The sequence below is a fragment of the Dunckerocampus dactyliophorus genome, chromosome 1 (genome assembly GCF_027744805.1).
Source record: "Dunckerocampus dactyliophorus isolate RoL2022-P2 chromosome 1, RoL_Ddac_1.1, whole genome shotgun sequence".
Lineage (NCBI taxonomy): Eukaryota > Metazoa > Chordata > Actinopteri > Syngnathiformes > Syngnathidae > Dunckerocampus > Dunckerocampus dactyliophorus.
This window is the reverse complement of record NC_072819.1, coordinates 20979129-21001653: the sequence shown is the minus strand read 5'-3', so window position 1 is coordinate 21001653 and position 22525 is coordinate 20979129. Positions and strand designations below refer to the sequence as shown.

Here is a 22525-nt window from a genome sequence, read left to right as displayed (position 1 = left end):
AACATGCATGTTTTTACAGGAAACATGAGTACCTGGAGAAAACCCATGCAAGCACAGAGAGAAAATGAATATTTCATAATCTATGAAAGCACACAGCATAACAGCTAATGCATCCGCAGATGCAGTTATTCACATGCTAACTTTAGCAGAAAGGCGAACCTAACTCCATTCACTTTCGAAGCGTCTATATGGGTATTTCACAAAAACAAGTAAGTACTAGAATGCCATTATTTGAGACTAGGGGTGTAGCAGTACATGTATTGTATTCTCATTTTTCGGTACAACTGCGCATCAATTTTCCACACGGAACACATTTCAAGTGAGGGTCAGGAAGTGTGCATTCGGCGTTGCGATGCACCTCCATAGCCCTGGTGGACGAAAACAATGCAGCCCAGCTCTTTGGCTAGCAGGAGTCATGGCTATCAATAGCAACAAATGGAATCCAGAACGGAGATACCCTTTTCCATCGTTAAAGTCCTGTTTTGGAAACATCGCCTCCAGAGGACATATGTAAATGGACAAATACAGGTGGAAAAGACAGAAGCAGTGTGCTGACTTTGTTCGGTGAAGATGAAGAACGGGGCTACAAGCTGGAAATATTAAAGCTGCATTTCAAGCATTAAGGAACTTCCATCCATTTTCTATGCCACTTATCCTCACTAGGGTTGTGGGGGTATGCTAGAGCCTCTCCCAGCTGACTCCGTGCGAGAGGTGGGGTGCAACCTGGACTGGTCGGCATTAAGGAATGTTACCCTTTAGGCACCAGAGGTTTTTTTTTTTCCAATTTCAACATCACTATTTGAAAAGGTTGTAGCTAATCAGTTGTATGTTTTTCATTTTTGTTCCCTCATTTCACCGAAAATGAACCAAGGTACATATTGCATCGTACACTTCTTGAGACCCATGCATTAAAACCACTTAAATCCATTAATTACGCACATCCCTACTGTCAATTCCTTTTCATTTCGTAATAATGGACAGTTTTGGGGTAGTTCTGTAACAAGAAGCAAGTGACATACAAGCAGACCACAAGCACATTGGTTAATATATACTTTACATACAAAAGCTGCAGCAATCAATGAGCTGAATTTCACCTGAGAACTGACCTTGTTCAGCTGAGGTAAAAAGACTCCTACAGTAAGGTTCTACCCATGACATACCCCACACAGCAGACATTCCAAACTTTACACAAAACACAGCACTAGCCAACATGTATTCAATCAACAGGACACTAATGTTTTTATATAGATATTACAGTAGAACCCATTTGTCGATGCCCCTTGGACTGGCTGACTGACGTCGACATATGTGGTTGTCAACATAAGCAAAATCTAGGCCGAAAGTAGCCATTGCTTGCACATTTACTTGTGACTTTCACCAGCCACATGAGAATGTGCGATAATGAAGTATTTTTGAACATATGGTCATGGTTTTATTTTTTAAGAAGTTTGCTTGACAAGTTTCATTAATGAACATCATGTTTACGCAAGCACAATTCATCATATCCAAAAAGGAGTGCGTAGAAGGAAAGCTTATTTAATCCTACCCCTACTCCATGTCCATTACTGATGTGTTTCTTTTTTTACTTAAATTATTATCGTATCATTATTATATTAGAACTACTCATATGTAATAGAGCTGCTGAGGTAATTTCATTATATATATATTGACCACAATGACAATAAAGATTTCGTACATGTGCAAATGTTTCTTCTTATGGCTGACAACCGATAAAACAAAAATTAAATGGGTGCATTTTGTTAGTTGCTGTGGTAGAATACAAGTTAATGCTGCCATTTTTGTTTTGTAGTTTACTTTGCACTGAACAGGAAATCCCCGTATGCATGGTTTAATGCTTTGTAACTAGGCAGTAGTTATGTTGCTGTTGTGGTTTCACACTGCTTAGCAATAATGATGAAGTTAACAATACTACAACACGTGGAGAAAAACGGACCTGCTCTTCATAGAAATTACACCTTTAGGTCTCAAATGTTATGTCAACATCGACTTATCCAGCCACTTTTTTAGTAACAAGAAGAACACAGTGGACCAGTACCCGTTGACTTGGTCAACATAGACAAGTTGTCGACATAAGCGGGGCTGACTTAAAAGAAAAACTGCAATGGAATTTTGCCCATCATCCACAGGCTTTCGGTAGCTCAATTTACCACTCTCACCTGACTGGCAGTAGCTCCCATGGAAGTTGGGGACTCTGCTCCGACTGGCCTGAGGAAGCGTGGCGGCCTCTCCACAGGCGAATTCCGTCGTCGGTAGAAAAGGACGTAGGCATAGCGCGTCACCACCTGGCTCTCCTCCACCATTGTGACGGTGCTGTCGTCAAACAGACGCCAGCCTGTTGGAAGATAAACGTTAGATTTAAAACAAAAGAACACAAGAGCGGAAATTAAGTGCTACGTCAGATGAACTCACCAACATCACTGCGCTGGCTGTTTTTGTCACTTGGCAGTCGAGCATAGGCAGTGTAGTGGCCACCAATCATCCCCCCGTAGTGGTTGATGACCGCATACAAGTCATAGATAGGTGGCTGCTGCACTTCATCCTTCTGGCCAATGCAGAACTTACTCAGATCTAGATTCCTACAAGACAAAATGAGGAAATGAATCAAAGTTGTATGCAGGATAAGTGTTTAATCAGTCATTCACCTGACAGGAAAGTCCACCATGTCGTTGATCTTGTCCCTCCAGATGAAGTTCCTAAAGCTGAAGCGTTTGAGCTGGATGATCAAAATGTTGGGAAGACGCCACAGCAGCAGCTGCTTGGAGGCCTCACGGTGCTGTTGGCACTTTGGACAGTACCTTTAGGTGAGGGAAAAAGTGCATCATTCCGCTTACATATATCACCCAAAATCTCTAAAATAACAAAAACAAAAAGAAAAATCAAGGACTTTCTATGCCACTGTCACCAAAGTGCTTGCTCATGACGGGTTCAGCTGGCTTTCTTCAGTGTATAAGGTGTGTGGTTCTAGACCTACTACATGTGTAAGGTGCCTTGTGGATAACTGCTGTTGTGAAGTGATACTATATACTGCAAATAATATTGAATGGACTTAAAAGGCAGAAACAAAGTATTTTGATGAGTGCTTTGACCATGTATAGTGAGCACAAGAACTTGCCATGATGTTACACACCTCAATGAGGTAATTACAATATGAGAGCCCTACCATGCCTCTTCTGGAGCCAGCACCTCTGGCTTGGTGAAGAGGTTGAGACACTGCTCCAGGGTGAAATGTCCTGCTCGGGCAGTCTCGCTCAGAGATCCTGGATCCTCCTCGTACTCCAGATCCTTGGAGCTCACCAGGACATACTCCTTCAGTCGCTCGTTGTTCTTCCACACTAGGTCCAGCGTTGCGTCTTCCGGAAGGTCGACCTGCATGTCTTCTGCAGAGGTGATTGGGTAGGGTAGGGGAGAATATAAGCTGTGGACAACAGACAGAATCCAGACTATTCAAAGTAAGTTTCTACCTTTTTCATCCAGCCTTTGCTCCTTGTTGTTTGAATCCAGCACAGCTATGTAGAACTGACCAGCATGCCCTGAAGATGTCTCATTGGGTTGCTGATACCCTGTTACTGCAGCTAGAAAAAGGAAACAACAAAAGGAAGGAAAGGGAAAATCAATACAGATTTGTTAAACAAAAACAATAACATCCATTACCTTCGGGCCGTACTGCCTTCTCACAAGATGTTTCTTTTTCCACATGGGTGTCCAGAGAGCAGCAGGAAGTAGAGGAGATGGACTCAGAGAATCCAGAGTCTGACGTCTGTGTTGTTGAGAGAGAAGTCTTGGAGGAAGCAAGGGAAGCAGTGTCCCCATAGGTGAGAGGTGAGGTTCGTATGTGCTCTGTCGGGGAGTCCAGCAATGGAGTGCCACAGTTGGGTCCACAGTCACTTGCTTCTACAGTAACATTACTACTACTACCCGTGGCTTCATCTCCTGAACACAGAGAGCCTGCCGGTGGCATCAGGAGTATGGGAGATGGTTCGGGGGATGTCCTGCCTGACTGGAAAGGAGGCTGGAATACGTTGACGGAAAACCTGTACAAGGTGGATGGCATAACAGTAGATTCAGTGAAATTAGGACGCAAACTTTAACAATTGGCTATATAATAAGCAAAGCGTAATGCACAATTGGAGATGACTATAACGCATCCCACCAGACATCTGTTTTTTTACATTTACATTTTCTCTTGCAAATTCATTTCCAATACACAAGGGAATGAAAGCATTATTGAGAGTGCTCTATTACACAGTCAACTTGGTAAATTGCAGTACCTGGAGTAACCATGCAGGAGTTGAGTGAGGCGGCTGTAGGATAGTCGGGACTCTGGTACACTAACCAGGAAAGGCAGACCCACATTTTCAGTGTTGGGTCGACACACACCTTTGTGATTGGGCCAATGGGTCCTCTGACACTGTCTGGGATGATAAAGAATAGGACAATGGGATTAGAAAATTTAATTCTCATGGGACATTTATGGCATGATGTGGCATACAACTCACTGATTGCAGTAGCCTGCGCGATAGCAGCGAGTACATCGCTTCAGCTTGTCTTCCTCAGACACTGGGGGTTTAAGGCAGGAGGCACACTTTGAGATGGGGATATTAGGGACTTGCAGTCTCTGTGTGGGGGTGGGGCAAAAAATGATCCTTTTACCTTTTGAAACAGAAAATAATCTTTCAATCAAAATGTGTTTTGTTACCTGCTGCACTCGAAGCAAAAAAACTCTCTCCTTGGCCATATCTTTGGAAAGCACCTCAAAGCAGAACAACATGTCCGAGGACGACACAGTGTCGAGTGAATGGGAGGGTAGAAACATGCGCTGGAAGCTGTTCTTTGCCACCTAAGTCCAAGGAAACAAGCTTAGTCCAATCCTGCAACAAACCTATTACACAGTACCAAAGTTGGAATATGAAAAATGGGGTGTCCAAGCATCATACAGAAAAAAATTGATTTGTGTTTCTAAATGAAACTTTTTATTATTAAGGGAGGAAAAAATGCAAACATGGCCCTGTGTGCCCCCTAAACCTAATTGGTTGGGCCACCGTTAGTAGCAACAACTGCAATCAAGCGTTTGCAATAACTTGCAATGAGTCTCTTACAGCGATGCAGAGGAATTGCGGCTCACTCATCTTTGCAGAATTGTTGTAATTCAGCCACACTGGAGGGTTTTCCAGCATGAACTGGCTTTCATGGTCATGCCACAGCATCGCAAAAGGATTCAGGTGAGGACTTGACTCAGCCACTCCAAAGTCTTTTGTTTTTTTTCAGCCATTCAGAGTTGGACTTGCTGGTATGTTTTGGATCATTGTCCTGCTGCAGAACCCAAGTTTTCTGTAAGTTTGAGTTCACAAACAGATGGCTGGACATTATCCTTCAGGATTTTGGGGTAGACAGCAGAATTCGTGGTTCCGTTTATCACAGCAAGTCCTCCAAGTCCTGAAGCAGCAAACAGCCACAGACCATCACACTACCACCACCATATTTTACTGTTGGTATGATGTTCTTTTTCTGAAATGCGGTGTTACTTTTATGCCAGATGTAATGAAACACACGCCTTCCAAGAAGTTAAACTTTGGTTTCGTCAGACCAGGGAGTATTTTCCCAAAAGTCTTGGGGATCCATCAAGATGTTTTCTTGCAAAACTGAGACGAGATTTAATGTTCTTTTTGTTCAGCAGTGGTTTTCGTCTTGGAACTCTGTCATGCAGACCGTTTATGCCCAGTGTCTTTGTTATGGTGGAGTCATGAACACTGACCTTAACTGAGGCAAGTGAGGCTTGCAGTTCTTTGGATAATGGCTCTCACTGTGGTTCGCTGAAGTCCCAAAGCTTTAGAAATGATTTCATAACCTTTTCACACAGGTTCATGTAGGTTTGTTTTTTTCTCCCTTAATAAAAAGGTTTCACTTAAGAAAATGCATGCACAGGACGTGTTGGCCAGAATGTGTGTGTGTGTGTGTGTGTGTGTGTGTGTGTGTGTGTGTGTGTGTGTGTGTGTGTGTGTGTGTGTGTATATATATATATATATATATATATATATATATATATATATATATATATATATATATATATATATATATAAAATGAATTAATAATAATGAATTAATTTACATTTTACAGTATGCCAAGGCCCAATTAACAGCGAGCTGCGACAATTGCCCCAGGACTTTGGACACCCCTAATGTACCCCTAATGTAAGAGACCTAACCTCTGCCAGTCGGAGGTTCTCAGGCTTGACTCTAACACTCCTGGAGATGGATTCAAGGACTTCTGCAGTGCTGGAGTTCTCCTTGCTCACACTCACCAAAAACTGACACAGTCATGCAAAATGTATTCAAGAAATGTCCTTTGCTGGGATCGTTTGGCATAGTTATTTTCTATTCTCACCTTTATGGGTTTTTTATGCGGCTCCTTGGCAAAGTAAAAAACAGACAGCACCTTTTGTTTCTGTGGCAAAGGGACTGGCAGGTAGAGGAAGGGGTCAAAGGTTATAGACACCTAAAGAATGAGAAGAGAAGACATGATTACTGAAGAGTGATTGCTTCCTTCAAAGTATAATGTAAAAAGTACCATGGCATTACCTTGGAACATGTGGGGCAAACAAGCTTGGATTTGAACTGGCCTTGGAAGAGATCCACGATGAATGAGTCATTTCTCATCTTGTGCCTCTGCCACGCCTCCTCTGCCACTACCTGCAAGGAACGCAACAGCAATGGTATGCCGAGTTTGAGCAAAAAAGGACGACTTCCTGATGCATTACCTCATCCAAGCGACCGTCAGAGTCCACCGTCTCCGTGTATGGTTTATTCTGAATGCGGTTCAAGTCCTCATGGAGGCCGTCAAGCAAAAAGGCCATGAACTCCTGGGCATCATGCTGGGCATAGCCAGTGAACTGACTGGCTTTACTGGCCACAATTGCCTACGTAGAGCATGGCCAAAGCAGAGGATGACAATGATGATGTTGATTTGGCAAGCTCATGCAAGATTATGCACTTGTGAATTTACTATAGATGATATGGTACCTTCAACTTTGAGGGTTGGAAGGCATGGTGCGTGCCTTTCCACAGTGCCCGAAGCAACACAGCAAAGCCAATGGCTAGCCTGCCTCCTGTTCCTAGCGGATTACTGCAGTTAATTTCTGCTTCAAATCCTCGATCTATATGAAACCAAAGGGAATAAAATACTTTCTTTTTGGACAAAACATTGTGGTGAGATTACAGTAAATATTGAGTATGAAGTGACAAAAAGAAGGTCTCCTCTGTGTGTCTTCAGTTAAAGAGTGTCATCAAAGTACCATGAAAGTAATCCCTGAGCTCTCTGGTGTTGGACAGGGATTGGATGACGCTGTTCATGAAGCAAGTATTCCCGAGGTTGACCAATCCTGTGAAACCGGGCAAGCACACCTTCTTCTCCTCTTCTTCTTCATGGTGCTCATTGCTAGCTGGAGGTGCATGGGTCATAGGCTGCACCATGCAAGTCGGCTTAGGCTGATTTCCATAAATAAACGACACAATTAAAAAACAATTCACCCACAGCATCAGTTTGTACGTTTGCCAACTTACCGCCGTTACAGTGGGCTCTGGCTTGGTGATGGTGACATGGTCCGAGACGGTACGAGGTGCCACAGTTTCCAGACCGCTGTCCTCTACTCTGGGTGGCGCTTTGGGGGCCTTCGGTTTCTCCTCACCAACCCTGGGAGGCTCCTCCTTGGCTGGTAGGCTGTGCTGGCTGCTGCCTGGTTGGCTCTTTTCCATACAGGCGGGGCTCGAGGGCACAGCCACCTTGGCGCCACCCACTGCACCTTAAACAGAGGAGAATGGACCTTGTGGTGAGAGGAGGAGAGGATAGTGAATCAAGGTTTTTTTTTTTTCCATGCAGCCACATAAAGCCACAATGTGAGTTTACTGCTCATATTACTTTTCTTATCTAAGACAGTCAACATCTCATCAAAAAAGCTACATTTCCACAAGTAGAAGCCTGGCAGCAGACCTTGTGTGGCAGGGGCCTCTAGACCTTCCCAGCGTTGGCTGTGTCTCTTCTTCAGGGTCACGTCCACTCGTGAAGGAGTAGCTGCACAGCTCAGGCTGTATCAGGTTCCTGCAGCAAGCACAAGACAGACACACAAGGACAGGTCAGATTGAAAGACAGAAGCGTCAAGCAGTCTCTTACCTCCAGCATGTAAAATATGCTTTCATCAGCAGGGGGCTTTGTGGCTACAGTTGTTTTGGACAAATTACATATTTACCTGAGTTTCACTTGCCACTTGAAGATTGTGTTTGGTCCGTAGTCTGGGTGAAGCCGAAGAAAATTAGCATCACTAGAAAAGGAAGACAAGAGTAGCTTTGTCACTGGCTGCGTTTTTTTAAGGTTTCAATCCAGTACCTTGTCTGGAAGATGAGAGTGAAGTCCTGCTCCCTGAAAATGACACGAGCTGTGCTCCTGCAGATGCCCTTCATGTAGACGTTAACCACCATCAAGTCTGTGCCTTTCTCGTATGAGTCGTTCTTCACAAATTCCACGTTCACCAACGGCTCTAGCGCTGTGGCAAGTTAATACGTATATCATTAAAATCATTTTCAGGACTGAGAGACATTGCCAAGACTAACCTTCCTGTGGCTTTATTATGAGTGGCTCCTCTTTGGACTGGTCGCGCTTCTCTTCTCCATCACAACTGCCTTGCATCTTGGCCAGACTCGCTTCGGATGGCTCTTCTTTGGCTGGCCATGACTCTGCTCCGCTCAGCTGGTGGGTTTTAGTATCCTGCACTGATTCTTGCTCTACAGACTTTGTCTGTGGCCCGGAGCCACTTATGTCCATGCTACTTTCTGGAGGGTCCGCAGGGTTGTTTGAGGCCAAAGTTTTGAGGGAGTCACTTGTGCTTACAGGAGGTGCTCCTGGTTGCTTTTCAGCATCCCCAGTTCTGGACTGACCCCATGTGACTGGTGAGTCTTGTTTCTCTGTCACCTAAATAGAAAAACACAAGGAGTGCAATAATTAGCTACAGCTTGCATATCAAACTGCAGTTTACAGTACACAATATAACTCAAGCTATTGGCACCTCCCAGGATTGACTAGAATGAAAAGTGTAATTATTGCCCTTTTGTCAGTAGTTGTTCAATAAAAACAGACTATAATTAGTTCTTCAGTTTGGACATTACTATCAAAAGGTTGTACCCTGAAAGTGGTCAAAGATAAAGGCATGCTGTAAATCATAAAAATTATCAGTATTACCCAAAGTTTGTGATGGGAGTAAATTTACTCATCTAATGTACATATTATGATATCACCAGTCAGAGAATTTGTCAGATCCCTGTCTCCACGATACCAGCTTATTAACAGGCTCATCAAAATGTCTGATCAAATTGTGATACTCTTCCTCATTTCCCAAGCAAACCCAGCCACCATCATCGTCATTTACAGCAGGATCTTGATCACCACTGCTGCCTCAATGGCTATCGTTACTGCTAAAATTTAGAACTCGACCAATATATTGGCGGGCCATACCACCGATTAATCGATATTGGTGAAAATGTAGCCGATATGTAACTTTTTTCTCTCGAGCGATTCAGTCGCTCCCTCCCAGTGTCCCTTTGTCTGCTCCCTGTACCTGCCCCCCCCCAGACAGAGTAGAGCTCTCCCTCTGTCGCTCTGTCTCACACAGTCCGCAGTAGGAAGAGACAACTACTGAAACGCGAAAAGAAACTACATTTTTTTTTTTTTTTTTTTTTTACACAATGGTATGCTGTGACTTTGTTTAAAAAAAAAAAAAACAAACACTACACTTTAGTGCCACGCCGTCAGGGCCGGTCAAGGAGAAAATTGTAGTTTTCAGGCTAGTTTTAGAGAGCGTGTTACAGCGCTTTAATGTTGTATACGTTGCATCTCCGTGGAATAAACAACGATAGATGTGACTGTTAATTCACATGTCCACCATTATCTAAGACTGTTCTACAGCATTTCCCTTCATACTTCCATGCATGATTTCTACGGGCTCATACATTTACAAGTTCATGTCTTCATGCAAACCATTTTGAAAATGTTCCAAGTAACGTATTTAGTTGTCAATTGATATATTACATGTTTTGAAGGCAGCTACATTGTAACATAAAATGTAGTTTAGTCCCTTGTGTTAAGTCTAGTAACGTGATGCATGTTATTTCTTATTTTGTTCATAGTCAACTTTTTTTTTCACTTTTTAACATTTGCTTCAGCATTTGTTTTTCAGCTGTTTGTAAATACAGTACTCAGTGGCTGCAGATAGAACTTTTCAATAGCTAGTAAATATGACTATGATATTGGTAAGATGTTTTTGTGAATATCCATCCATCCATCTTCAATGCGCTAAGCCTTTTATAAACATGTGAAAAACACCTGACATTAGCCTATGTATTATCACTTTCAGTAGATAATACATGCATGCTCGGGAACATAAGTTTCCAGGTGTGATGATTCAACTGGCATCTTGACTCACCTGAGTCTTGGTGGGATGGCTGGCACCAGCAACAGCACATCCCTGTTCCCTCGCACATCCCTCGCTACTTAATCTATCTTCACTGTTGTCTTCATCTCTGCGTGTTGTTTGAGAGTGCTCCACAGCCGGCGAGTGTGCATTTGAGGTTCTGGTCTGGACTGAGTGTGTGTCCCTGTCAGTAGTAGACTTGGCCTCCTTGCTGATCCGAGGAGGATGTGCAGTGGCGCACTTAGCACTGGGTTCTAAAGACTGCTGGCTGCCTTTCTTAACCGAGGCGTTTTTAGGTGAAGAACATGTGCCATCCCCAGATTCTCCTGTTGTCGGTGCCACTGCAAAGTCCATAGAGGTTTTGTCACACGCCTGTTTGTTTTTAAGGTGCCGTTTGACACCTCGTTCAGCTTTGGAGCGTGATGCACTGTGTGCAGGGGAGAAGGACGCCTGAGGTTGAGATGGCAAGGTGGACTTGAGATGCTCTGATGACGCCAAAGCAACAGGACTCGTCTCTGGTTCAGTGATATTTTTGGTCTCAACGGGTGCAACCTCTTTCTCCTTCTTGTTGGACTACAAACAGAGTCAACAGGAAAAAAATATATCTTGAGTTTCTCCCTTATAAGAGGCTGTTAATCTTTGTCAAATATCTAGTTGGCTTACTTTTAGTGAAGGCCAAATGTGAAAAGGAATCTTTTTGTGAAGAATGAGCAACAGGAACCCTCCCTTCTCTTTGTACTGGACTCTACTACAAGAGGCTTCTATTTCCTCCTGTAAGTAGCAGGACCACTGACGCTCACCTGAAAATAAAGATTACTTTGACTAACTTTCCTTTCCTACTCAATTTGTTGTTCGTGTGACTTAAAAATGACTTTACCTGGGAAGTGCACATGGCAGTGAGTATCGGTGAAGGTTGTAGTAACATCCTCTATCCTCTGCACACCTTCGCCACAACGCAGCCTGATGATCACTTCACTGGCATTTTGTTTCCAGTCCACAAACACATCTATAAAACAAAACCACAATCAACATATTTTGGGGGGGAAAGAGCCATAACGTATGCGTACTTTGTGGCACACTGCCACGACAAAATAAAAGTTGCCACACCTTAAAAATTGTTTTAACTTGAAAACAATGTTAAGTAATATAGTGTATGAATGGATATATATGCTATATAGATAAATATATAGATTATTATTTACGCACATATTGACCACAGTTAGTTTGAAAACAATTTAAAATATCACAAACATTTTTCACTAAGCTTTATTTTGATAAACATGCACCAGAATCTCATGTCTGCCCTGTTGCACTTGCGTATGTGCGACCAGATAAAATTACATGACCGTCTTGTGTTCACGTTCAATTTGTTTCTTATTATCGAGAAAATGAAAAATAGTCGGTAAAATGTGCAGTCAATTGACAATAGGTTGTCACGGGCTAAGCCTATCTATGCCAGTGTGTGTAATCGCTCAAATTTCAATCTCATTCGACTTTCTGGCATCTTTGTTTACACATTTTGCCTGGCTCTCATGGCCTCTCTGACGGCAGCTAGTTAGATCATTTTTTGTCCCACGGGCGAGCTACAAGTGGCTATCACGTTCTTTGGGTACATTCTAACTTACTTTTATAAAGTGTCACTTAACAATTTTGCTCTCTTGTTATCATTGTAATACTTATGGTTAGTTTTCAAAACAATAGATGTGTGTCTAAGTTGTTCAACAAAAAAATCGTAGTGTGTCCAGCTTTAGACAGTGATGCAGGGGGTCTCCAACAGGTAGCTCCTATGCTAGCAGTAGCTCACCAGCCGATGTTGAGTAGTTCACCAGAGAATATTTGTTTCATCTCTTAGTATTTTTGTAAGTGTTCTATTCAAACATGACACCTGTATTTAATGACAAATGAACACACTGAGTGGAGATGTACTTTGTAAATAAAGTACAATTTAATTGTTGGTAGTCACATAAAACACAAATAGCTTACCTCTCCTTTCCTTTTGTCAAAGTAGCTTTCAATGGTGCTGCAAGTCAGATATACCTGTGATATCATAACCCTGGACTCTGAATTTATAATCTTTATACAGGACAGATTTTTATAACAAAAATATTTAGATTATTTTGTTAAATTTGAACAAAAAAAAACATTATTGAACAATTCATTTCTCGTGTATTCATACTACTCTCAAACAGGCATCAAATTAAATTTAGGTTTTCATCAAAGAGTACAAAATTTTGTACTTTTGTATTAGTCACATAGTACTATTGGACTAAATAGATTAGGTAACAAAAATATGCTGGGCATTTTAGCCTCTCACTTTAAGTACTCTCAGCAACTTTGCCATTGAACAGTTTTGCAACATTCTCGGTTCATGTTCTGCTGGTTGTTGAAAAAAGTTAAATAAATAAGTAATAAATAAATACGTCATAAAAATATTGCTATTTGTCATAATAACATTAAAAAATGTAGATGAAACAGTGGCCTCCCATGTAGAACACCACCACAGCTAAAAAAAACCTTGGGGAAACCCTGAAATGAACTGAAATACAAATATAAGGCATTCAAAAGACGCATTCAAAGATGTTGACGTATTCTACACTAGTCACGGTGTCAGTGGTGTTACTGTAATGCAGTGGTTCTCAATTATTTTCTGTCACGCCTCGCCTAGGGGACAAAAATGTTGTATCTTATCTTTTCATGGGACAACACTAAAGAAACAACACTTATGTAGTCAGTGTACAGCTTCTATACCGGTGTGTATTTGATGTCCCCTCAAAATAACTCAACACACAACCAGTAATGTCTAAATCGCTGCCAACAAAAGTGATTTTTTTTTTCCTTTTGTAGTATACTGTAATTTTGGTGTACAATATAAATTGTTATTATCTTGCCCCACAGAAGTTTGTCAGTAACCAAAAATGTTCAATAACAATAAAATAAAATCATCAAATTAACTGGTATAGTTGCCAACCTCCGCAAAAATAAATAAGGGACACCTTGGCAGGGCCAACCAATGCGACTGTTTTTTTTCCCTTTAATTGTGTAAACAAATGTTGTACTATCTGACGCAACCCTGAATTTAATTTGATGCTTGATTTAGCGTACCGTAAAGCACCGTGTATAAACCGCACCAGTGTATTAACCGCACCCCCATTTTCAGGCTCACGGCGGGGGAAAAAATTTTTTTAGTTCATAAATGCTTGCCAACTCTTTCATCTCAAATCAACATGCGTAAAGGTACTAAGCAATTTCAAAAAGAAGAAGAAAGGAGAAATCTGAATTTCGGCATCTAGATCTTTAATATTATGGCTAAGCACAGATTAATAATAATAATCACAAAAAATCAAAATAAAGAAATTTGCAATTTTCAGAGATGTTTTGATATCTTATCTTTCACTGCTTCTCTTTTTCTCTATTTTTATTTTATTGCATGAATTTGAATAAACGCCAACGTATTGTATTTTACATCATCTGCAATGTTTTAATGGAAGCTTAGGTTAGCTTCAGTGTATATAGAGATCATTTCACTGTGTGAAAATACAGACAGCTGTCAGATAAGTTAGTTGCATACACAAGCATTTTCAGCAACTGTACAGCAGAGGGCGCTAAAGTCAAAGCAACTGTCTGACCCACAGACGGCTATTCTAAAATGGGCTTCTCGTCAATTTCTGCGTCTGGTCACAGACTTGTCATCGTGTTTAACCGAACCCCGATTTTTCGCTTCTTACCAGTGCAAAAAAAGTGCGGTTTATACACGGTGCTTTACGGTAATACAAATACATGGGACATGAATTGTTCAAGAACATATTTTTTGTTAAAAATTACAGAATAAAATAATTCTTTTTTTTTTTTTTTTACACAAATGTGTCCTGGTATAAAACAGTACAATGTCAAAGAATATATTGTGATGTATATCGTTATCTCAAGAGGTTGTAATATATTTTGCAATATAGATTTTAGGCCATATCGCCCATCCCTACTTTCCACCAGTTTGTATTGCAGGTACATGTTGAATTTGAATATTTACAACAAATATAATTTTCCAGGTCAAAGTAGTCACATTAGACTATTTCGCTATTTAACAGTGGAATTACATGCTACTATTTCTTGTTTTCATTTCTTTTGCACCTCGTTTAGGCAGCTAACTAGCTGGTTCTGAACTATCTATGCCCTCTGCTGGTGCTGACTAAGTATAGTGAAATCCATTATTATGGATCCACTGCTTCAAGACACACAATAAACCTTATTGACAGGAATGTTATTATTATAGAAATATGTTCCACCTTACAATTATGATTCAGATTGAACACCGAAGCATCAAAATCATGGCATTCAGGGTATTCAGTGTGTTGCAGTGTTACTTTTTACAACTGAAACAACAATTTCATGAAGCTCAATGCATAAAACCAACTGTCTCATAAAAGTTGCCCGGCTCACGAGAATCAGGCTGGATACAAATAAACTAAATAAACTATACTCCAAGACATGCGACTGTGGTGCACCTGCTCACACTCATTCAGGCCATGCCACTGCACTCACATGCTCAAGCTGTGCAAAGAATGCAACAACAGTAAGACACATTCAAAAGTGTGCCAACTAAAATAACCATCAGCTACACAAACTTGGGAAAGAAAAATTAGCATGGGGCAAAACTCACGGTGAAATAACGGAAATACCACTTTTCATAGTGAGCCCAAAGCTGTGGAAGTCATTCCAAGTGAAATATCATCCCCGACCCACAGCGTCTCAACTTTGACAACTTATGTCACCGCTCTACGTATTTAGTCTGCAACGCAACTATGGAGACTCTACTTTCACTAAGCCCTCTCTCGCCCTCTCTAAATGTCAGAAACAACACTCTATCCTTTCTAGCTGGTTGTAATTCCTAGTGTCACAGCTCTCTTGCCATACAGTCCTAGTCCCAAGAAACACATCGGAGCAAGCTTTCTACACATGCGGCAGTCTCCGTGGAGGATCATGACGCCACCTTTACCAACATTACCTTCACAAAAGAAGACAAAACCAAAGAGAGGGGCGCTGTTTATACCAACAAGTAGACCGAGTAAAGATACCAAAGCTGAAATAATTGTTTTTTTAATTATGATTACGACAGTGGAACCTCAGTTAGTGTCCGTAAGTGTGTTTTTGGTTAATGTAGAAAATTCAATCCACAATTTTGCCTCAGTTTGAGTACATTCTCCAGTTAGTGTACAATATGGTGCGCGTCTTGTCGTGTTGTTAATACACTATGCGAGTACAATTATGTCAACAAAATGTCAGCTGGAACCAGAAGTAGCTATGGTGCCGTCGCCTGTCTATGATGTCATCTGCAGTTGACTCTAAAAGATTTTAAACACAAAACACATTTTTATAGTTTTACAATTAAAGTTTTACATGCATCAAACAATTCTAAATGCATATAAATGACAAATGAACATTTAAGGTTACTTGTACCCTCATTAAAGATGTTACTGTTCCCAAAAACACAATGTGGCAGCGAGATCGACATGGACCACAGTTTTGTGTTTTCCCAATAGCAAAACAAGACGATTGTGGTGGTTGATTTTGCTGCCGTATCATACTCTTTGGAACAGTCGTCAAGAATCACGTCTTCAAGGAAGGTAAAAGTAACCTTAAATGTTCATTTATCCCTTTCGTTCATTATTTATATATGTTTATATGCATTTCACATTGTTTTCTGTATGTATAAAACTATAATTGTAAAACAAAAAAGATGTGTTTTGTGTTAACATTTTGGCTTTCCAGACCAGAACAGACTTTCCCATTTCCATTATTTCTTAGCATTGAATTGGGCCCGCGTCACAGACCTCAAACAAAGTTGAGGTCAAAGTGCTTGCCACAACTTGCATAACAAGTTATTTTTTCCAGTATCAACTACTCTTCTAATATTCAAGATTAAAAGTGGCCACAGTCTTACATATAGCACAAATTGTACAATCCGTTTTACGAAGGGTGCCAGATTCACTTCAAAAGTAACAATAATTTAACTGTACACGACTAGAAACAACACCACTTTAACTACTACACCCTCTCTGTACTAAATAACACTGTAAAGACCAGAAGACAGTCAAATGTGATCAGTTTTTACTACAGCAAAGCATGCTGGAAAAAAACATAATCCACCCATTCCACAGCTGCAAACTCTTTTGGGTTACACATCTTGCGGATTGTGATGTCTTTGTGTGGATTAAAATACTGTAGCTGTTGTCTGGATTTGTTGAGAAGAAGACAAAGTGGTGTATAAATCCACAGCCATCTCTCCCTCACTTTTCGTGGATCATCCAATCAGCAGTCAGGATACATTCACATCTTCAGAGATTATGCGTAAGTAGACATTTCAAGCAGGAATGAACAAACACAAGAGAAGTTAAAAAAAAAAAAAAAAAGTCTGTCCACATAGAAACACATTCACCAGCTGTCACGCACACTTTGTCCCAGCCTGAAAACGCAACCACAGCTGGCCGGTGCATTATATGGCACTGTGCGCACGAGGAACCGGGATAAAAGGTATGTAGCCCGCTTACTTATCTATGCGTTAGTGGTAATGTGACATTTTCTCAAAATCTGACCTATTTTTTAAGCTTGAATTATTGGGGCATGTCCTGTCAAGTTCGCAACATCAAACGAGCATTTGTGTGTTCACTGATGAGTGTGCTTCAATACTACATTCTTCTTATTATTATTATTACTACATTATTATGTTGGTTAAAAGGACAAGAACATGTTTTTTAATACTTTCAACATGCATAAATGTGTTGAAAATCCAGTTTACAAATCCAAACCCAAAATCGTGAAATCCACCAACTTGCTTCTACATAGTGCAAACCGGACTGACAGTTGACGGGTTGTCCTATTCGGACGGCGACCTACAAGCGGCTGTCAAGTTTTGGCCCCCTGTTTGATTGAGTTTGACACCCCTGATTTACACACATAAGAGATCATTTTACCACAGTAAGCAAGTAGCACACCTGCTTCTTCTGCAACAGTACTTGAATTAGCAGCAAAGCCTCTAAATTAGTCACCATTAGAGCAGCAGCAGGTGGTAGCTTTAGCAAAGGGCTTCAAGCTCACAGGTTGCCCTGCCATCAGTGTCAATAGAGCACAGAAGAAACATGCTGGCCTCAAGAAAGCCTTTTTTTTGCCATTTCACCTTAGAATAACTAATTTTGGGGGCACACTGACTTGTAATAAGGAGAAATGCATCTGTTATTGCCATGACAACCCTGGATAACTGACTCTTAGTGATCTATAGTTTAGGTGGACCAGCCTAGACAACACCTCTCTAGTTTGTTTACCAAGAAAGGAAGGGTCACTGCTGCAAGGATTATTTTAATAGTTACAATGTTGCTCTGTCATTTGCATGCACTCTCTAAAAGTAAATGACAACTACACCCTTGTTTACTCAGCATTCTAAACATACAATATGTATGCAGGTTAGGATTTAAAAGACTTTAAGGAAACTGGTTGGCCAAATTGACATGACGACTATACTGGCACCTACTCAAACTATTCAAGTCATAGTTTTGCAAGAATACCAGTGTAATATTATGAGATTTAAGTCATAATATCCATGAGGAAAAAACTGCAATTCTTTTTAGAGCAAAGTCACAATATTACAAGAATAAAAGACCAATAACAGAAAAAAAAACGGTCCAAGACAAAAGACTTTAACAAATATTTTTTTCTTTATTGTCATAGCACTAATAATAGCATGATATGAGAAAATATTCAAATTTCACAAAAAAAAATTGTTGAATATATGTTGAAATCTTATGGTGGTTTATTGATCATTAACCATAAGTGTTTTAATAATATATTACCATTGTAATATACAGTCAAACCTGTCTTAGCGGCCACCTTTATAGAACAGCCACCAGCCTATAGCAGCCACTAAAAAATCTCCCACAGCAAATTTACATGTTATAGACCCTGTGTATAGCAGTCACCTGTCCAACGCGGCCAGCAGCCACCCATTTTGTCTCACTTGGTCAATATCTGACTGCATATAGCGGCCAAATTACCAACTCAAGTAGAAGCTTCATGCACGAAAAAGTTTTGTTTTTCAATCAATGAAGCCGTCGTGTGTAGACTTTAATTACTGAGTCCTAGCTCAGTCACAATCATTCACAAGATCCACACAAACTGTCAGTTGTTCCACATAAAAAAGCCGTCTTCTTTTGAGCTTGCTATTTCCTGGTCAAACATGTAACTTTAAGAGCATTTGCACCAAAACATTACCGCAAATTAGGCTGGGAACAGGACGTGCTCCCAGCAACGCTACAATAAAAAAAAACATACGCTAGCATGCATGCGGCAGCGGGAGCAAAACTGAGTTTGGTTGTACTTAATTGAAGTATTTTAGAATGTACTCACGTTATTTTTCATCAATCCTCATCCACAAATCCATCCAAGTCCTCATCTTCTGTATTCCATACAAAAAAAGCAGTCTTCTTTTCCGTTCGCTACTAGTCTGTTAACTTGTCAGTTTTATTCAGCTCCGAAGCAAAGAAGGAAACTTCTCCTGTTGCTTCTGCCAACTTTATTTCTTGAACGCGGCCACCAGACAGCAGCTCAGAACACACACACATCTCTCAGCATCGTCTCTCCTTCCTGCTTGCCCACAAGGCAAAGGTTAAACAAGCCCCACTACATAGCTGTCCAGCCAATGCCTGTAACAAGTGACACCGTTTATTTCCTGGTGTGCACTGGTCAATACTGTAATGCCGCTTGTTGTGGGGAAGGAGAGACTCACATCGCCGATGCACTTTAATGGCTTTATTAACAGCGGAGAACACTGCAGGACTTTACATCCACGCCAACATAAACACACTTCCCAACTCTCTCGAAACTCACAGCTAGCACTGAGCCTAGCTCTCCTGCTCGGGATGCCCACCGTCACTTCCTGTCACTTCCTGATGAACTAAAGCTGTCTGCCGTATAAAAAGTAAAATATAAAAAACAAGCGTAAGACATTACTCGCACAGCTTTGTTCTGTGGGTCGTGGATATATTCTATCAGTTATTATTAAGCCTCTAGCTTCCTTTTAGTAAGTAAAAACCTTGGCTATGATTGCACTACATTGTCATGTAGACCTACAAAGTACACTAGGAAGAACAGGAGGTGAATAAATGTATTGCAACTGATGTGAAACTGATGAGGGGTAGGATTAAATAAGCTTTGCTTCTTCCTACTCCTTTTTGGACATGCAAAATTGTGAATTGTACTATGTGATGTGCTACTGTTTGACTCATGCATGTTCAGGATTAAAACCATGAACCATATCAAACTTGCGGGCCACACGAATATTAATCTTTCATATTAAGAAGGGGGCCGCAAGCTATCGTGCCGGGGGCCGCGAGTCTGAGACCCCTGGTGTAGGCTGCATACGCTACCACTCATGGATTTGTGACTCGCTAAGGCATGAATAAAGTTGATAGAAAATCAAAAAAAGTTGGTTCCATTCCCAGTGTCACAGTGCCCTGTACTGGTCAAGCTGCAAACTTACCTGCAAATGCAAACACGACAGCCTCCATCTCCCCTCGCCAAGAAGACAGTTCTGTCTCAAGGTATGTTGACGTATTATGACTTGTACGTAACTTACAAATAACGTGTGTGAACGGGCGTCAACGATCGCATAAGTTATTGTCCGCGGATGCGGGACGTATGAATCAAACGTTGACATACGTGTAAAAGTTTTATGTATGCACAAAATTTTTGGACGACTTAGACGTACAACAACGTATGCCAGCGTATTGGCCAAATTTTTCATACGTTGGCGTAAGCTGGCTAAATCGTCAAGGTGTGACAAGCGTTGGGCATAAATTGTGAACACCGGCAACACGCTACGCATTCGTTGATATAAGTTGTCTATAAGTTAGAGAAACGTGCTATATAAGTTACTAATACGTCATGTTTACGTCGAACTCGTTATGAATACGCTATGTATACGCCAAATATTGAAAAAAAAAAAAAGTCGGCAGTTCAAAGTATGCCATCAAAATGATCATGTCAGGCATGCGCTGCCTAAATCGTCAAGGTGTGACAGGGCCCTAAGAGCACAAACAAGCCAGTAAACTTGACTGGGGAAAAGTATGTCATGTCTATGCTACATAAGTGTCAACAACTCAGCGACTATCACCTGCCGGCATCACACAACTTCGTCAAAAGTTATCTTTGGAGAGACTGGCGCCAATGGTCTGAGCAAAACAATTAGAAAAAGCAGAGGGGACCACAAATCGGGTGTTTCTCTTCGTTCAGAGAGGAGGCGGAATGTGAAAAATTGTCCGGAGCTCTGAGCTGCCAAATTATTCTGTCTGACTTATTTTTCAAAACATTTTGTAAATCTAATCTGGTGTGTGAGTCTTCTTTCCTTCTCATAACTGGAGATCTCATAACTAGTAAACACGTAAGGGGGAGGTGAAATAGGCTTAATTAAGTTTCTGAAGTGGTCCTTTGACCTTCAATAGGTTGTGGAGAATTTCCTCAACAACATACATTGATGTATCGTAACTGGTAAGTGTGAGTCTATTGTCTTATTTATGTCCAACATGTCTTATTTTCTCTGATTATGTCTACTATATTGGGTAATACAAAAGTAAAGGTGACTATATTGGTGTTATTTCATGTATGGAGAGCTCTAGTAATGTTACACACTGTATTAAACAGGTTTTCAATGCTATAACTACGAAAATACTGATATTTATTAATAGTGAATCCTACTTCGCAGAAATTCACTTATCACGGTCAGGTCTGGAACCAATTATCCACGAATTACGATTTAAAAAAAAAAAAATGTTCTCCTCACCTTTTTTTACCTCTGCAAGGACTCCATCCACTCCTACAGCAGCAGCGGCAGCTCTCTTGGCCTCTCTGGACTCCTGGTTAGCTCTGTCCTTCTGCTTCTTCTTACTGGTACTGGAAGAGGACAGCTCTGCTCCATGGCCACCAACTCCCCTATGCTGATACTGAGACCCACCACGACGGCCCACCGTCCCAGAACCACCACCGCTGGAGGACATTTTCAGACACTTGGCACTAAGAGGCCGGCCGTCGCTGGAATCGCTACCGCTGCCGCCGCTGCTGCTGGGGTCTGGATCTGAGGTGTGCCGCTTCCTCCCTGGCCCAGCTATCTTGGCGATAATACTGGTCTGAACTCGCCCAGAACAGAATCAGGAAGGGTGATGGGGGGACGGGGAACCTAGGACACAGAATAAAGAAAGATACACCATAACGCAATGACCAGTGAGTGTGCATAGTCTCTGCTGTGGACCAAAATGTCGCACACATATATACGTATATGTACATACTGTATATATTATCTATATTACCTAATATATATATATATATATATATATATATATATATATAATCTCTGATTGAGCATCTCTGTGTAGAGTTTGCATGTTCTCCCAGTGCGTACGTGGGTTTTCTCCGGGTACTCCGGTTTCCTCCCACATTCCAAAAACATGCATGTTAGGTTAATTGGCGACACTAAACCATAATTAGTTTGAAAACAACGTAAAATATCATTAAAATGTTTCACTGCTCTTTATTTTGATAAACACAAGTATGCACCGGGTTCGCCTGTCTGCCCTGTTGTGTGACCAGATACAAGTATGTCACCCATCTTGTGTTGACGTTCACTTTCTTCCTTATTATCAAGAATGAAAAATAGCCAAATAAACTAAACTAAACTAAACTATGTCAACTGATGACAGCATGTCACAGGCTAAGCATGTCTATGCCAGTGTGTGTGATCGCTCACATTTAAATCTCATGCCACTTTCTGGCATCTTTGTTTGCACATTTTTCCTAGCTCTCACTGCCTTTCTGGCAGCAGCCAGCTAGCTCATTTTTGGTACATGCTATCTTAAATTAAAATGTCACTTAATCTTGCTCTCTTGTTATGATTGTAATACTTATGGCTTGTCTTCAAAACACTAATTGTATGTCTAGGTTGTTCAACATAAACATAGTGTCCAGCTTTAAGATAGTGATGCTATCACAGGGGTCTCCAGCTCATATGCTAGAAA

General features: G+C 41.0%; 1 protein-coding gene across 1 annotated transcript in view; it reads right to left on the bottom strand.

Annotated features, from left to right (window-relative positions):
• Window positions 1–22525, bottom strand: part of LOC129181963 (ubiquitin carboxyl-terminal hydrolase 19-like) — a 33464-nt gene that overhangs the window by 3332 nt on the left and 7607 nt on the right. Inside the window, 25 exon segments of the mRNA XM_054777790.1 lie at window positions 2178–2353; window positions 2431–2597; window positions 2664–2816; window positions 3182–3398; window positions 3483–3593; window positions 3673–4052; window positions 4290–4433; window positions 4518–4636; window positions 4718–4858; window positions 6225–6326; window positions 6404–6514; window positions 6598–6708; window positions 6777–6935; window positions 7039–7172; window positions 7311–7503; window positions 7579–7817; window positions 8006–8076; window positions 8078–8113; window positions 8262–8333; window positions 8399–8555; window positions 8623–8980; window positions 10488–11048; window positions 11139–11275; window positions 11353–11481; window positions 21298–21690. Of these exon segments, the coding sequence (XP_054633765.1) occupies window positions 2178–2353; window positions 2431–2597; window positions 2664–2816; window positions 3182–3398; window positions 3483–3593; window positions 3673–4052; window positions 4290–4433; window positions 4518–4636; window positions 4718–4858; window positions 6225–6326; window positions 6404–6514; window positions 6598–6708; window positions 6777–6935; window positions 7039–7172; window positions 7311–7503; window positions 7579–7817; window positions 8006–8076; window positions 8078–8113; window positions 8262–8333; window positions 8399–8555; window positions 8623–8980; window positions 10488–11048; window positions 11139–11275; window positions 11353–11481; window positions 21298–21511 (4392 nt within the window). The 5' untranslated portion in view covers window positions 21512–21690.